General features: G+C 40.7%; 1 protein-coding gene across 4 annotated transcripts in view; it reads left to right on the top strand.

The window, feature by feature from the left end:
• The window catches only part of prrt4b (proline rich transmembrane protein 4b), a 32,571-nt gene that overhangs the window by 973 nt on the left and 13,150 nt on the right, over window positions 1-18,448 (top strand). Inside the window, exons 1-2 of one of the 4 annotated variants that reach the window (XM_026146333.1) lie at window positions 3,838-3,856; window positions 16,262-17,402. In XM_026146333.1, coding sequence (XP_026002118.1) covers window positions 16,355-17,402 — 1,048 coding nt within the window. In that variant the 5' untranslated portion in view covers window positions 3,838-3,856; window positions 16,262-16,354. Of the gene's footprint in view, window positions 1-3,837; window positions 3,857-3,951; window positions 3,973-10,191; window positions 10,282-16,261; window positions 17,403-18,448 lie in introns of those variants that run through there. The other 3 variants (XM_026146332.1, XM_026146330.1, XM_026146331.1) reach the window with 3 other exon arrangements.

The following is an 18,448-nucleotide window of genomic DNA, read 5'->3' as shown; positions in this document are numbered from 1 at the left end:
AGAGAAAGTGAGCCATGGCTGTCCTCTGACAGTGCTTTATATGTAGGTAATTTTTTTTAAAATGTCACATGTATGATCAAATATTTCCAATCTGTTAGGCAGCAGAGTGAGTTTTAGGTAATTTCCTACAGTTATTACCCCATTAACACACACACACACACACACACACACACACACACACACACACACACACACACACACACCGCTACAACACCTTAAAATTTTCCAGGATATCTGCTTATGTTTGAAACCCTGGTTTGGGTGTGTTTACTTGTGGATTACTCCAATATTCCGATCATTATTGTCCCTTTGAGCTAACTGGCTATGAATGGCATGTAACAAACAATGTGAGAAAATGTTGCCTTAACATAACTGTAACCAGTCAGTGCAGGGTGGTAAATATAGTCCATGTAAATAGAAAACAAATTCATTCATCCTCAATGACTGGAATAACTTCCAGAATGGCAGAAACACCAGAAATCTATTCAATATCAAAAATATAAACACACTCAACTAAATACCTGAGTTTCTCATCTGATGGAAAAATAATAATATAATACATAAGATTTTTGTTCACTTTTACAGACTGCTCTCTTGTTTTTGGCAAACAAGTAAGCAAACAGTTGTCTGCTTATACAGAAGGCAAACATGGAGCAACATTAGTTTCATTTTGCTAAATATATGCCTGTGATCAGAAGCTAGTCCCTAATTTTCCCAATAGACTCTTTATTCCTGCAGCACGTGGTTTCATTAGAGTTTGTTTGTTGAAACGAAAGCTGCCTGCTGTAACTGGAGTTGAAACCAAAACAGTGAAGCTGTAGGCCCCAAAGGTCAATGAGCTGAAATATATATTTAAATTCCAGTATATAAGAAAGAAATTACCTTCAGGAGTCGTCAGGAACAACAGATTGGACTTATAATTCTCTACTCAATTAACTGCACTGACTTCAAATGACTCGCACTCAATAGTTAATATAAAAATATTGATTAATGCAGTTTTAATTTCTGCTCTGTTTGTGAAAACTTGTGTGCAGCAGAAAAAGGCTGCATTGCTTTTCCTGCCTCAGCACGATCACTTTCAGGCTCAGTCAGGCAGAAAAATGTTTGAGTCCCACAAAAACATAACCCTCACCCCCCAGGCCATGTGTCTGTGGTATTCTCATCACTAGCTGGCCTCCATCTACCCTACACCTCTCATTCCCATCTAATGACATCCTCTTAGGACACCCCCCCCTCCCCAAAACTCTCCCTACACATAAAAAGAGGTTTGCAAGGACCACCCCCTATTGCAGCCATACAGATTCCTGGCCTTCCCTTTCTGAATTGTTTCACCATGGGCTCTATTGTCCGAGCAAAGACAGAAAGTTGGGAGGAAGAAAGAGAGTGAAGAGAGGGGAAAATGTGCCCTCTCTATTCTTTGGGTTGGAGGCGTCCACCCACATCAGGGTGTGGAAATTCCGTTTCAGCTTCCTGCTTTCTCTCCAAGCCCTTTCCTTTTAGTCCCCTCACTCAGTCATCGCTGTCATGGGTTGTTTTTGGCTTTGTGGAACGTCCAGATTTTAATGCAAAGCGTTATCTGAGGATAACCCAGGAGCACTTTTACTCGTAGTAGGTATGAACATGTGGCAACATCATTCAAAGCTAAACAATCACAATAGAAAAACAACGCAGAGTTAAGCAAACTGAATACTTATAGGGAAACCTGTATTTTTCACACACGCACACACACACACGCGCTGCAGGTAATGAGTCAATGAGTAATAAGGGTGAAACAAACATTAAAGTTATGGTCAACAGAACCAATGAGCTGAAAGATGCTAAAATTTTCTATAGGCCTGAGGGGACTGGTGTAATGATCATATTTGTTGCTACTTTTGTGGTGCAAGTTGTGTTACTTAATCCATGATTAATTATGCCAAGAAAGCCGTGTTAAACAATATGAACCTTTATTTCCCATTCCTTAATTTCCATCAGTCTCACTCTCCCACCCAGGCCTTTCCAGCTTTCAAGATTCTTGAAGACTGTGATTTGCATTCACGCCATGCCCAAAGGATGTTATGGTTACTGTTACGATGTAAGACACCTGTCCTTATTAACCAATTACATACCAAGAACCAAGGACATTTGATGGGATCAGTCTTCCTCACTGGTATGGAAACCATGTGAAATCTCCAACCATACAGTCACTGATTACAGATACTCAGCAAACACTGAGTACAGCAAAAAAAAAAAAATTATCCATTTAAAGGTTTTTGCTTGTGTGTGTGTGTGTGTGTTTTCTTTTTTAAATCTGTAGACTATATTGTTAATTTATCTGCTGAAAAACTATAAAGTCAAAACATTAACAGGAAATCTTCCAAATACTTGATACTACCTAATACCTAGTGTGAGGCAGTTGCTAATGATAGTGAGTTACATGAAGCTAAACTTGACCCCTATCAGCAGCCGTTACCTTTGAAAAGTAATCTCTCACTTTCCCCTCCTGTCCTGTCTTTCAGCCATTGTACGTTTGCCTAGCAGGCATACTGTGAGACAAGCTGCACCGAAACAGTTTGTGTTTGCTTATACTTTATATTACTTCACTACTTTAAAAACATACTCTGTTTATCTTCAGACAGGTTGTTAAGTGTTTGCTAACATTTGCTTTGTTGCAGTGCCTTCAAGTGTCCATAAAATCAGTTGTCATTAAATGTAAATTGAATTCTGGAATGGGTGCAACTGCATATGAATTCCAAAAGATTAAAAGTTGTGAACAGATGGCGCATGGAGCTATATGGCTCCAGGAGGAAAAGTAGTCTGGTTGATAATGACACTAAAATGGGAGAATTAAAAGTTCTGGAAACAGCCTGAATACAGACTGTATATAAAGAACTATGATAACAGCGACTACTGTTTTCAAGTATACAGTAAGCATCTTTGGTTGCTTCCATCTTGCACTTTTGAAACCAGATGGTGCATGAAAGAGTAGACCTGATTAGCTAATGCTAACACAAGCTAGATAGCTTAGCTAGCTGTCGCGTTAGTAGGGATTCAAGTTTTGGCTGGTAAAAATGAAACATACCCTGCTTAATGGGAAAACTGTAACCATGCAGAGAGCAAGCAAGGCTGAACCTGACTGACAAATCAGTAACACATAGCCTGCATTATTATCTATTTTACTTGTTACAAACTAAACATTTATCAACCCTTTAAGACCTACCATAGAACCAAGTCCGCCAGAGCTTATATTATATTTTTACATGTTGTTGTGCCATTTTTGGGAGCATTTCAAGTTGATATACATCAATACAACCATTATAGTCCAAATTCTAATAATATGTATGCATTAAGTGCATAATAATTACATAAATTGCAAAAAAGTGCAATAAACTACAAAACAATTGAAAATAGTTTTTGTTTTTTTAAAACATATATTTCTAGTTAGAGGAATTTAAGAGGCTTAACCCTCAAAACTGTAAATACAAAAAAGTTGCACAAAATAGTTTCCCACCACAGGAAATTTATTTTAAGTGTCTTCATAGTTTTATTTTTGAAATACACCAATTTTTATATACTGCAGGAAAAACGAAAAATAAATATTATAATGCAAATTTGCAAAGAAAACAGCATATGCATCAAAATAAACTATTTCCAGCAGTGCAATATGAGTCCTAAGCATCCCAGAAACGACACAGAAAGTCATAAAGTCAAACATAACTTAAAAACTCAAAAGGCCATCAGGGCTCAAAAGGCCCTGATGGTAAAAAACTACATTTCCGCAAATTGACGTCACTTCCGGTTTCGGGCAGGTCATGGCGGACATGCGATAGTTCGTGCTGATGGACGTAGGAAGTGTTACAAACAGCTGCTCAGATCGGTAAAGCGTGTTTCTGGAATATTATTTTTTTGTTGCTTCAAGTGCATTTTATGCAGTTTTTGCAAAGCTATATGTGGAAAGAAACCGTGACCTAGGACAAACTGATGGCATAAGATGTAAGTACAACTCCTCCGGTTTCATATGCAAAACAAATTATTGCGCTAGTTTATGTGGTTGCAGTGCTACCGGGATTTAAAAATAGTAACGCAAAATGGAGCGTGCCCGCTGCCACCGGCTTTAATAAAAAGAAAGAAAATAATGATTTTAGCAATATATGCAATGAGCACTTGGGGTATTTTCAAACTTCTATCCAGTCAACCTGATTACACTGGTTTCACCTCCAATCCTTCGACTACATTAGTCTTTTGCAGATATCTATGTGATTGAGGTATCACACTGGCACAAATTGATTGCTAACTAGTCTGTCCCAACCAATTTGTTTACAATAATTACGTTTTTCATTTGCTTCACTTTAAGCGATCTTTAAATTGTTGATGTTCTTCTGATTGTCCCAAATGCTTTGCCAAGGGCATACATTATAACTCTGTGAGCGCTCCAGTGAAAGTGAAGATAACACATTATTTACCCCACAGGCTTGTAGCAAAGAGTGTTGATTTGTCCACCAAGGTCATCTCCGATGCTCATCTAACAGCTCTAATCAGCCATATCAAATCTGGAGCAAAAACTGTGAACATCATAAGAACACACATGAGGATTGTACACACACCCACACCCACACAGAGAGCTTGATTATAGGTTGTATTGCATATTGGGCATCTTTATATTGGACTTTTCCCTCAGTCAGATTGTCTTTATGGATTATTTCAAAAGTTGTACTTCATCAAGACTCCCGCTGTTCCCCACATTGTCTTTTTTTTTTATTTCAGCGAATTGCAGATCACAGTAAGAAAAATGTGAAGCATTATTATCAAAGACGGGGTAAAAACAAGCTAACAAAATACACATAAAACATTCTTTTAGCAAAATAAGCACAAGTTCAAAAATCTAAATTTAGTAATTGTTTATGTGACTAAAAGTTTAGGGAGCTTTAAGATCTTGATCTTGGCGTGTAAACACACCGAGGAACCTGGGCTGGGTCCGTGCAGATGGCAGAGCCTGTAAACTACTCAGAGTGTCAATTGTTTTCTTTTTTTACGAGACAAAGAAACTTTCTTTGACTCTCACAAATAGCTATTGTCCGGCACTTTCCGTCTGCTGGAGCCAGCAGACTGGTCAAGGAGAGGACCTCGGTTTGCGGTTACATGCATAACACGCTGAATTATAGGGTGTTTTTAAGACACAAGCTAGGCTTGGAAAGAGACAAACCAGTCCCTTTAACACACTAAAGGTCACTATCATTAGCACAGGAATATGTGTAAAAGTACATGATGCTGAGAGGTTATCTTAAATTGGAAAAGGAAGAGTATTTCGGTATCACAACAGGATACTGACAGACGCTTAAAGATGTAACAACAATGGACAAAGTAGGAATAAATAATCTGAGCTTACACAATTTTTATTGTTATTAATTTCTTTTAACAACAAATTTTCTGATTACAGTTAACTAGAAGCAAAATTGTAGAGTATGGTTAAGAATTCCTCTTAAAATTTCCAGGCAGCCAGAGAAACATCTTCACGTCTTATACAAAATATGGTTTACGGTCATATTAATTTTGTGTTGGACCTCCTTTTGCCTTTGCTTGCTATAATTCTTTGTCATATATACAGGGAGTGCAGAATTATTAGGCAAATGAGTATTTTGTCCACATCATCCTCTTCATGCATGTTGTCTTACTCCAAGCTGTATAGGCTCGAAAGCCTACTACCAATTAAGCATATTAGGTGATGTGCATCTCTGTAATGAGAAGGGGTGTGGTCTAATGACATCAACACCCTATATCAGGTGTGCATAATTATTAGGCAACGTCCTTTCCTTTGGCAAAATGGGTCAAAAGAAGGACTTGACAGGCTCAGAAAAGTCAAAAATAGTGAAATATCTTGCAGGGGGATGCAGCAGTCTTAAAATTGCAAAGCTTCTGAAGCGTGATCATCGAACAATCAAGCGTTTCATTCAAAATAGTCAACAGGGTCACAAGAAGCGTGTGGAAAAACCAAGGTGCAAAATAACTGCCCATGAACTGAGAAAACATCACTGGAGTGCCCAAAAGCACAAGGTGTGCAATACTCAGAGACATGGCCAAGGTAAGAAAGGCTGAAAGACGACCACCACTGAACAAGACGCACAAGCTGAAACGTCAAGACTGGGCCAAGAAATATCTCAAGACTGATTTTTCTAAGGTTTTATGGACTGATGAAATGAGAGTGAGTCTTGATGGGCCAGATGGATGGGCCCGTGGCTGGATTGGTAAAGGGCAGAGAGCTCCAGTCCGACTCAGACGCCAGCAAGGTGGAGGTGGAGTACTGGTTTGGGCTGGTATCATCAAAGATGAGCTTGTGGGGCCTTTTCGGGTTGAGGATGGAGTCAAGCTCAACTCCCAGTCCTACTGCCAGTTTCTGGAAGACACCACCTTCAAGCAGTGGTACAGGAAGAAGTCTGCATCCTTCAAGAAAAACATGATTTTCATGCAGGACAATGCTCCATCACACGCGTCCAAGTACTCCACAGCGTGGCTGGCAAGAAAGGGTATAAAAGAAGAAAAACTAATGACATGGCCACCTTGTTCACCTGATTTGAACCTCATTGAGAACCTGTGGTCCATCATCAAATGTGAGATTTACAAGGAGGGAAAACAGTACACCTCTCTGAACAGTGTCTGGGAGGCTGTGGCAGACTGTGTCATTTAAATAATGCTCGGTTGTTTCTAAGGGGCCCAAAGTGAGCCAAGAAAATATTCTCCCTGCCCTTACATTACCACAACCAATTTAAACCATTGCTACACAACTTACTGTTCTTCGCTGACAGGACTGGTGCAGGTGTGGTCTTCTGCTGATGTAATTCATCTGCTTCGAGGTTTAATGTGATCCTACCTCACAAACCATCCTACCAGTTGTTTCTGCGCATGTGCTGTGTATGCGCACAACACAAAATTAGGTGGCAAACCGTCCTATCTTTGTGAGTATGAGCTCCAAGTATACTTTGAGGGGTAAAACTAAGTGGAAAACCATCCTGCCTTCATTAATATGAGCTAGAAGTATACTCTGATGGGTAAAGTTAAGTGGCAAACCGTCCTGCATACTTAAATTTATGTTGGAATTATTGTGTGACAGCAGAAATGTGCATAAACTGTTGGACAGTTTGCCAAAATAGGATGGTTTCTGCAAACCTTGATTGCAATGAGTTTCTTTTTTTTTGTTTGTTTGTTTTTTGTTATTATTGTCTTGCTTTGAGCTCAAAGCTGTTTATTTGCATGATGTAAGAGAATTTAAAGGAGATAACACAACAACACAAAAATGTGAATGAATAAAGGCTGAAAAAAGAAAAACTATGTGTTAGAATGCACATACAAGCTTTTTTAAAGTTGCCCCAGACGGAGTATAAAAATCAACTTAAAGGAGAGATCGGACTTATGCATTCAACATTTTGGCTTCTTATTCACTTCAAACGTGCTGACCTCAACTTTTAAAGGTCCAACAGAAATGTCAGACAATTTCTGTGAAGCAAAACCTTAAACTGCACACTACATAGCACTAGCATCTACAGTGTTTACAAAATGATTAGATTGTATGACATGAACCCTTCTCAAAAGTGTGTATTAGTACTCAGTATACAGTGTGCTTCTTCTTCTTCAGTCCGGTTTAGCATGGAAGATGCATTTGCTTTGTCAGTTCATTATACACACAGTACAGTAGGCTAAAAGTATATGGTCAGGAGGTCAGAACAACAGAGTACAGAAAAAGATATTTGATATAAAAATAGAACAATGCAATTCTAAGTAGAGTAAGTACTTGTAAGGAAACTGGTCTTTGATCAAACCAGGGTAAAGTGAAGGTGGTTAAAAATAGCAAGGAGAGCCAAGGTCAGATATGCTATTAAGGCTTTCTTGCCAATGCTGGTGGGTGACACTGGGGATGGGGCTTCATCTCAGGCAGGTCTACTCAGAAACCGTTCAGGAAATTATGTTTCCTAGCTCTGGGACTGGGCAGATTGTTCCTATTTTTAGGTACTTCCTGGGGATCACTGAGGCAAAGATCTGGGGAATGCTGTACCAAAGGTAATGCACAAGAGTAGCATCCTCTCTTTGGACACCATAGATGTCAATGGAGATTAAAAAAAAAAGTGGAACCATTTCACAAAATGATGTGCTAAACTGGCTTAAAGGTCAAATCTAGTCAAGTCGTCAAGTCAAGTGCCTTTATTGTCATTTCAACCATATGTAGTGGTACAGTACACAATGAAGCGAGACAACATTCCTCCAAGACCATGGTGCCACATATAACATGTAACAGACAATTAGCAGAGGACTAAATAAAGTGCAAGCATGCAAAAATTGAAAAAACAAAACAAAATAAAGGGCTGCTGTCCCTTACCTTATGTAAGTGATGGTTATTGATAGAAATTATATATAAAAACTTAGATTTTAATGCAGAATTGCTGATATAATTTAGATTTAGTGATTCAGAGTTTTTGGGACCACCCTACTCTTTTCCAGCCTACCACACTCATACATAGAGCATAAATTTGCACTTATTATTTACTTTAAAGAAGTTGTAGATGGATAAAGACACACAAAACCACAAAAAGAAATTTACTGCAATGCCTGCAATTAATTAGCTGTTTTATAGGTTTCAAGTAGCCAGGTTTGCCGTGTTAGTTATTCTCAATCGATATGTTAGTTCTTGCTCAGAGTATGAATGGGAATTTTTTAAAGTTTAAAGAGCTGCTCTGTCGGTATTCTTGCCCGGCTTGTAAGGTGGTAAGCTTTAATTTTTGGACCAGGTAGGCAGAGCTTGAGACACTTTTGTAAGGATGCATGAACCAAGACTGAGCTACGAGGGAGCTACTGCACACACTTAAGCTTTTTATAAAAGCTTCATCAGTTGAATGTCAAATCACCTGAGGGTGCTGAAGCCCTACACTGATTAAAATGGACACAGCATAAAACACAGGTTAGTGCTCTCTAGGCAGGTAGCTTGCAAAGGGGCTTGTAGAGCTAGCACCAATTGTAGGTATGCTAAAGCTAACTAAAATAGCAGACCCTATCTGAGATTTTTGAAAGGATGTGTAGAATCTGACTGAGAGCTAAGCTTGACTTATATCACTAACACTACACATCTGTTTTTGGCAGTCTACAAATTGTGGGCGTTGCATCAATATGAGACAATGATGTACTTTAGGACTGATGTCCAATGACAGCATGCACTCCCAAAAAGACCTGCAACAAAATTTAATTAAAACAGTAAACATCTGTTTTACTCTTTTAGTTAACACAAACAGAATCTTTCAAAGTGCATATATTAAAAGAGTCTTTGGACCTAAACATGTGATTACAAGCCAAATCAATTGCTGAGGTATGTGGCTGGAAATGTGGCAATGCTGGGGGAGAAAAAAGGCAGGGAAACGAACAGATGTGAGAGTTCTGCTGGCATTTACAGCTCACAAATGTCGGGTAGAAAATAGTGGCAACTTCGAAAACGTTTGAGGAAAATGTGGTAAACTGTTCGACTTGTTTACAATTTGTATCCGCCTTTCTCGTGTTTCTGCACAAGTTGTATTTTGTTAAAGCAGTGTGATTGTGTAACCAGTTAGTTTATCCTGCCAAGAAATGATATAATACTAAAATATCATTAAATACACACGTTGACATTAAAGTGTCAATAGAGAGCAAAAGAGGAGGAGGAGGAGGTCAAAGTGGATGAATGGGTCAAGCTGTTACAAAGGAGACTGCTGTAATCCCGCTCACACCTTAAACCTCCTCACACCTTAGTTACAAGGACGTCAGATCACATTTGGGTTTTACTGGAGGACAGCTTGAGGACACTAAGAACTTAACATAATCTGAACACGTGCTTTGAGTCTGTGTGCTTGTGATTGTGAAAAAAACATCCTCATCAGCACCATCAGTGATATTAGTTCTGGCCTTAAAAACTGCTGCAACTGGATACCAGCAGCTTTTTGCCCGTGTGTGCGCATTCATGTTAAAGGCTGTGTCTGTCATTTTTAAGCATGTGTGTTTGTCCGTGGCTGCGGGTCATCTCCGCTGAACAATTTGCCCAGTGAGGTGTGACCACAGGCATTGTGATGGTGGCCACACAGTGGACTACAGATGCAAAGAGTGAGAGAGATAGAAAAATACAGAGAGAGAGAGAGAGGGAGAGAGAGGGAGCGAGAGCAAGTGGGAGGGAGGGTGGGAGACTGGAACTCTGTTCCACACAGGCAAACCTACATAGGCTCAGAAACACGATCTCGCCTGCAGCACTCACACTCGAACACCGCTGGCTGTGGATCTTATTTCATACATCTGCGGGTAAGCACCTGACATGTTTTCACCGTCCTTTTCCTCCCTCTGTCTCTCTCTGTATGTGTATTTTAATCAGGTGGTCTTGACCAATAATAAGGTGTGTGTGGATATGACTCCTATAATGCAGGCAGTTGCATGCTGGTATACACACTCTAGCTGCAGTTTTACACACTGATACACACAAACATACTGGATTTCATCAAACATATATAAGATGAAGGGTTGTGGTTGATGCTGGTGTGCAGATTCTTACTAACATCTGGATTTCAAAGCTGAGTAATGGCTAAATATATGTGTATGTGTGTTCCTGTCAGTGAGGCGTCTGGATAAATCTGACATATAAAGATGTTGGCATCTGCAATTTTCACTCTTGTGATTTCGTTTAGCAGTTGTATCTATTTTCACTCACTTTGTTTTAGAAGGGTGTGCAAATGTATGTATGTGCGCTTTGGAGTTAGCAAACCAGCAAATGCTCTTGCAAGAATCGATTGGGGGTTTTTTTTTGAGTGTGTGTGTTTGTGTGTCAGACTGCCCATTTACATGTGAGAGCAACACGCTCCAAGAAGCCAAACAGCGTAATCCAGAAGGTGTTCAAATTCCTGGGATTAACAAGACGTCTTTGGCTTCAGCTGTCACCATGGCAAAGGCAGCCTGTGGAAAGCCTGTGTTTGAAAGCGTCCTCTATAATAAGCGGGTTCACTGCATTCATCAGCTCTAGAGCTAACACAAGCATTAACCCACTACAATGTCATTCTCAATCAAGAGATTGATGAGATCTATCTCAGGGCTGGTCAAACTGGGATTTTTTTTTAAAGAGGTGGTATTTAGAATACATTAGAAAAATACATTAGAAAAATACATTAGAAAAATACATTAGAAAAAGAATGCCAGAACCAAAAGATAATGCCCTGGAGTGGAAGCCCTGCAGGTGAAAATAGCAAGGAATTAATCTTGTTTGTAAATACAGTGACTCAGGATGTTGTTTGGTTGTCAAGCCAACGGGACTCGGTTGGGAGTCCAGCTTATGATGCTGCCTATTTGGACACATGTGGATGGGTTTAGCTATTCTTAGACATGAGAACAGCTCTCATTATGGTCAATAATGTCCAGGCACTATTGACTGGTTGCACAATTCCATTTGTGCACATGTTGCTGCGAACACATTAGTTACAGTCTAGGACAACAGATGGAGAAATTATTTTTAAAATGATGACAAATGTGCAGCACGGTGGCACGGTGGTTAGCACTGTTGCCGCACAGCAAGAAGGTCCTGAGTTCAATTCCACCATCAGGCCGGGGTCTTTCTGTGTGGAGTTTGCATGTTCTCCCCGTGTTTGCGTGGGTTCTCTCCGGGTACTCCGGCTTCCTCCCACCGTCCAAAGACATGCAGCTTGTGGGGATAGGTTAATTGGATAATCCAAATTGCCACTAGGTGTGAATGTGAGTGTGAATGGTTGTCTGTCCCTATGTGTTAGCCCTGCGACAGACTGGCGACCTGTCCAGGGTGTACCCCGCCTTTCGCCCTATGACAGCTGGGATAGGCTCCAGCGCCCCCCGCGCCACTGAAAAGGATAAGCGGAAGTGAATGGAAATGGATGATGACAAATGAAGAAAGCTTCAAATTAAACAGGGGCAACTGTAGCTCAGGAGATTTGATGGTTTGATCCCTAACTCCTGTAGTCTGTATGTCCTTGAGGAAGATACTGAAGCTTGCTTATAGATTTATCACTTCTCTCCCTGTGTTGTTGCAAATACTGAATGATTGTTTATAATATTAGGTTTATCACAAGGAAATTTGTCTTACTTCCCGATCTAATAGAAATAATGCAGATTTAATGCTGCTTCCCACTGTGTCTGACTTCTTTGTCTCCTCCAACAACAGTTCCTCTGGTTGCCGGAGCCTAGAGGCAACTAGTCACAACACGGGTGTTTTGTCACTATTCTATAGGCTCTGTGCAATCAGAAAATAGCAATTTAAGGCAAAAGGGTTGTGCAGTTAACGACAGTTCTTTTAAAAATTGTCTGGGAATCTTAATAAAATTCTCGCTTGTGCTCTTTTGTAAACATGACTACAGTCAGCAGGTGGTTGACCTAGGCTACTGTGAAGACAGAAACTTTGCTTTGCCTAAAAGGTTACTATTTCCTGGCCACAGTTATTAGCCAATCACTGCTAATTTGAATAAAAACACTGTATGGCATCATGGCGACGTAACCACACACAAGATGTTGAAACGCTACTATGGAAGCAGAATTGCAAGTTGAGTTAACTGAGTGATTTCCTTTTTTTTTAGTTTGCAGTATTGTTATGGCATTAAATGCCACAGAATTCTTATTACACACCATGAGCAAAGACAATATAGTAGTTGTGAAAGATAATAAAGAATAAAGGAGGGTAAAGTATCTGAATATTTGCATATGAGGCTCTAAAGCACAATAACACAAATTTTTGATAGTCACACATTCAAATCATCTTGGTTGTTCAGTGCCTGCTTGATATGGAAAGCCTTCTAATTCCCAAGATTTAAAAAAAAATCCTTTCAAATTTAATACTTAAGTTTGCTCTTTAGATGGGAGATGGAGTTACATTTGAAAAACAGAGGGCCCAAAGGCACGTGGGAGGACGCACGTGCACTTGTATGCTATTGCACCTACACATAACCATGGAAATAATACTAGAGTGAAAACTAGGGCTTGTAAATATGTACACCCACACAGCAGACTCAGAAAACAACAACGATCACACACAACAGTAGCCATTTGCAGGGAGGTAAATTACTCCATTATCCTGGACTATGTCATTGATCCTCAGACCTTCCCGCGCTCATAGAGGGTTTGTTAAATAGTAATGACGCTGGCTGCAGTCAATTCATCTCTATTCGCGACTGCCCTCGCCATTTCAGTCACTCTAGAAAGACCCAAGCCTCCACTTCAGTTACAAGGTTTATATTTCTTGTTTGATTAACTTAAACAAAATTTTGAGTGCACTGATAACAGAAGGGGTTGTCCTGCGATAGTTCCAATTAATTTAGAAACAGCATATGTTTCATGGAGAAACGTGCTGCACCACATTGAAAGCTGACTGCGTGTCAGGTAGCTAATGGTCCCAGAGAAAATATGAGGTATGTGCTTTCTTGTAAACACAGACACGCTGAGACTAAAATGAAAGCCAGGAGTCTGTTGACAGAGTTAATAAAAGAGGTTCTGGGCAGCAAACTAAAATGAGCATCAAGGAGACTGCCGCAGAGTTCGCTCTCTTGGACTAACAATGTCACAATCGAATGTCAACACGGTGTTGTTCTTCTCCTCGCCTGCCCTTGTCTCTTGTTCTCGGTCCATCTTTCTCTATCTCTGCTCCGTTGAGCACACTACAGTGCCAGGCTCCCCACCATCTTTGTCAGGAGCAGTGAGACAAAACGCCAGCAAAATAAGAGAAGGGACTTGCATATTCCCCACAGCCACTTTTTTATAGCTCCTTTCCACTTGCTCGACTGCCTGTCAAACAAGACAATGCCTACAGCAGGCGTGTATTTGATGTGGGGAAGAATGGTAACAGGAATGTTAAAGGCAGTGGCATTAAAGCTCAAGCTGAGTAGGATTTTGGAATAATTGGTGGTTTGTAGTAAGATTATAAGATTGTTTAAATTTGACTCTGACAATTTGTGGTTGAACATTACTTGTAGGCTGCTTTGTTTACATTTTAAAGCTTCAGTTTGGCTTCGGTTTTTATAAGGTCATGTGAGAACATGCACATGAAATGTGTCACCCGCAAAGAAATACTACATGACTGAAGTTACCCTCACCTGTAAACTGCTTTATGCTGTTAATTATCACCGCTCTCATCTTTTTTTCTTTTCTTTTTTTGGCTCTGACAAACTTATTTTCTCACCACAAACCAAATTTCCGATGAATGGAGCAGCCCATCTGCCTCATTGGTCCTTTAAACTTTAAGGCACTTTAAAACTTTGTTGGAAAGAAAATGTTTATTTTGAAATATAGTTAAAAATGAGGAAACACAGTTGCTAGAAACACACATTCAAACGCATGCAACCTTTGCTGTGTATCTCCTGGACATCCTCTGATATTATGACTTGAAAGGTAATTTTAAAATTTTTCGTATGTTAGATGCAAGAATAATCCTGATGTTGACGAATATGCATGAAAAATGTCTTAGTTGTTTAATCCAAGATCTAGCAAAGTATGCTTTGAATTGCTTAACTGCTTCCGGTGAATGGCCTGAAAAAACGATATCATAGTAAATATCATGATTATTCGAGAACTGTGCAATCGCTACGCTAAGGAAAGCGATCATTTTACACTCGACATGAGCCTACATGAGTTTCCCATTTACCACACTGCAGGATACTAAATGAAAGTGATACTGAAGTGAAATGTGAGAATGTTAACCAAAATAAATTATATATACTAACCCGCTGTGTAAATAATTGATGATTTATACATCAAATCAACAAAAGGGCAACTAGGGATGAAAGATAATTTGCCCCATGCTTCAACTAGATGTTTTTCCCTTTCTCTAAGCCTTTAAAAACTGCTGTCAGAATGTCTTGAAGAATTCAGGAGAGTGCAAGCGTGGGTGTGTGGATCTACTACAGAACAGTACATGTAGGCGAACAAGTTGTACTAACATGCAGAGTCAGATCCATATTCATCTACAATCGTATCACTCATATCACTGCATGCATGAAATGCGACTGTCTGCAGGTTGGCTGGGGCAAGCTCGAACACACAGCCATCTAAAAACATTCTCACCTCCTTGGAATTGGATTTTCCTGCTGTTCAGTCAAAATGCTAAAAGTGGGGAGTGTGTGGGAAGCTTCATGTTTGCCCCCCCCCCCCCCCCCCCCCCCCCCTTCCAGTTCTCAGTCTTCATATCTAAGCATCTGACTGTGTGCTCTGGCTGATTTCATTCCTTCAGGCAGGGAAGAGAAGGGTTGATGGCTGGACAAAGCCCTGCTTTCCTGATCAGTGGAAGTAATCCAGAGACATCGGGATAAGCAGTGGCTTATTGATCTAAATTGTATGCGTGCTAAAGAAAATGGCAACACTTGAGAGATCAAAGTTAACAGGCAATGCTTTGAAAAAAAAGAGGGATTTAAATAAACTTGTCATAGCGGAAAAGAAAAGCTGACAATGAAGAGGAAGTGTGACATGCCTGATAAAAACAACGAGAGCACGGTAGAGAAGCTTGACTGTGATAGCAGTTTTCTGTGAATATTGATGCTTTTTTTTAAACTCCCACACAAAAAGACCTTTCTCCACTGCTTTAAAGAACAAATAAATCTGAGATTGAAAGAGAGCAAGACCAAAGCTGGGAGTTATTGAGGAGGGAGTTAAGTAAGGCTATGCATACAGGTTGTTGTTCTCACAGGGGAAATTCCTTGGGTGCTCCAGTCTTTTCACTGAGGCAACAGGCTAGTGACTTTGAACTATTCAATGCTCCACAAAAGAATAAGTGGTCTTTCTATTCTTCTCAGAGTCTAACCTCCCCCCAACCCAACTCTTATACATTATTTCTCAACCACTCCTTATAGAGGAGGATGTATATGAAAGGAAGTTCCTTCTCGAATTCATCAGTCCATGTAACAGCCCAACCGCTGCGACACAGTGAGCATGCGAGCAACAGCATGACATAAATACTGACCACGGCATCTGACAGAATACCGCTAATTGTGGGGTGTCCATAATACTTAAGCTCTTGTTGTGATTTGTGGCGGCTGACGTATTTTTTAAGCCTGCTAACTTCAGCAGTCGTTTGTAATGAGTGGCATCGTTTCTATACTTTTTTTTTTCAAGAATTTGCTTTACAGTCTGGAAAAACAGATCAAAAGCAGGTCATGCTCTAAGAAAACTCAGCCTTTCAAAAAGTGAACACATGCAAATTCTATCAAGTTTTCATCAACTCAAATTTAGCCGCCAAAGAGTGGATGAAAAGTGTGTCACTGATGTCCTCTGTGTTCTTGTCTTCTAGGCCATATTTGCTGGCAAGCCAGCCGGACCCATCTCAGGGAGCAGGAGAATGGAGAACAACATGTGACGGATCTGCACACCACTTGTCGAAAGCATGCTTCGCCTCCACTGGACCTTGGCATTCTTCTTTTGGTATTTTTTGTTACTTCACAGAGAGGCTGCGGCTGACGAAGAGGCCCCCTGGGGATCGACGGCATCAAGTGAAAAGCCACCTGAAGATAAAGTCAGCTCGTATTGGTGGGCCCCGGCTCTGTCGAAGCTCCCTTCCCTTCCCAAACTGCAGTTCGGTATTCCCTTTTATGGGAGTTCAGATAGTAAAGAAGAGGTAGCTGCAGTGACCACACCTGCCAAAGGGCTGACAGAATCAAATGATCAAGCCCAAGAAGGCTCAGGATCTGGAGACGAAAGCATTTTTGAAGCATCTCAGTCACCCACCACTTTGACTCAGGGGCTCCTAACCAGCGTGACTAAGATAAGAAGCGAATCACCTCCCACAGGAACATCAGATTCTCCACACAGCAGCATAGTTCTGAGCGACAATGATACTCTTGTTTCCAACTCCTACTCTCCCACAAGCGTCTCTATCAGAAACACTCTGTTCACCAACAGTCCCACCAGCACTAACGCTCCTGAACAGAATGCAACACATACCCACCCACCATGGGACACAACATGGGTAGCTGAGCCCAGCGCGAATGCCACCGCACAACACCTTCAAGAGAAACACAGTGTTCCTCTGGCAAATGAAGATTTTTCTCCAGAGATCCCTTCAACAATAGCACCAGAAACCACAGTTCCCACTGCCTTGACATGGGCAGTAGCTCAAACCACGACAACAAACCCAGGACTCGTGGAGACCGCACTGACCATGGGACACAATCTGGGGCCGGCTGCTCACACTGCTACCCCAGAAACAATATTTAGCAGAGAACCACAAGATGCATCTGTTAGCATTACCCTCCAAGCTGGAGACTTCACTACATCAGAAGTCCACACAACTCAAAGCAGAACTGAGGCCTGGTCGTGGGCCATGGCAGAGGAGCCAGGGGTAATGTCTAGTGCCCCGGGGATCGATCATAAACCAGTCCTGGAATCCACAACAAGCACAACTCAGATCCAAAAGGTTAACTTACCAATTGGAGGTAAGCAAAGTTAAATCAATAGTAGCTGGATTGACTTGAAAGATGTGATCAATCATGTGTTGACAGGTCTTTAGTGTTCAATAAATGGCTGTCAAAAAGGCTGCAGACAGATTGGCTTGATCGATGACATGTTTGACATGGCAAGAAGTCAAAGGTCAGAAATTTGCATAAAACCCAGATCCAGATGAATCCTTGTAAACAGTCACTGAATACGAGATGGGAATCAGCATTAAAATTATTACACGATATTCAGCATTTGATAAATGGATTGCATCTAACTGCCAGCGTGATGATGGTTTTGAGACGTGAGAGTTGCTTAATAAGTAAAGCAATCAAAAACACGTTGAAACCATTGACAAAATGACACGTCTTCATTATATTTCCAAAGCATCAAGGGAGAAGAAATGATCAGAATGTGTTGAGTAAAGTGTTGTGGGTGGTTAAAATGAGATTTCAAGTGTTGTGTTGTTGTTTACTGGTTAAATCTATACCCCAAGTTAATTTCACATTGCACAATTGCTTCCAGTGAGTAATTTGGGCCACCCTACTAAAAGAAACTATCTCTTTAACCACCTATAATGTGTTTTCATCAGCAGATCAACTCCAACATTGTCTATGCTAAAACCAGAAAAGGGAGGTTATTTTGTCTAAATGTTGTGGGGGTTGCTGTGTGAGGAAGGGGGAAGAGGAGTTGCTCTCCTCGTGCGTATAAAGCGAAAGATGTTAATCTGAAATAGCTTCTGGTAGCCTTTATGTCGCAGGAGACCCTGACACGACACCGAGGCAATACTTTCTTATCCCTGGCCCATCCCCCAACCACTGGTGGCAGTCTGGGGTGTGAATACTTAACGAGCCCTCAGAGGGAGATCCTCCTCCAAGTACAGACACATTCATCATGTGGGGTCAAAGGTCGGCCCTGAAAATGATGAGTCGATTATTCTCAGCAGTTGTTTGGTGGATGGGTACACACAGCAGTGTCCTAGCTTGTGTAGGACACAACTATTTTCTGTTTCTGCAAATAGACCAGATATATGTTAATGTTGGAA

This window comes from Astatotilapia calliptera, chromosome 17 (assembly GCF_900246225.1).
Source record: "Astatotilapia calliptera chromosome 17, fAstCal1.2, whole genome shotgun sequence".
Classification (NCBI taxonomy): Eukaryota; Metazoa; Chordata; class Actinopteri; order Cichliformes; family Cichlidae; genus Astatotilapia; species Astatotilapia calliptera.
The sequence above is the reverse complement of the archived record's forward strand: the minus strand, read 5'-3'. Positions and strand labels throughout refer to the sequence as shown.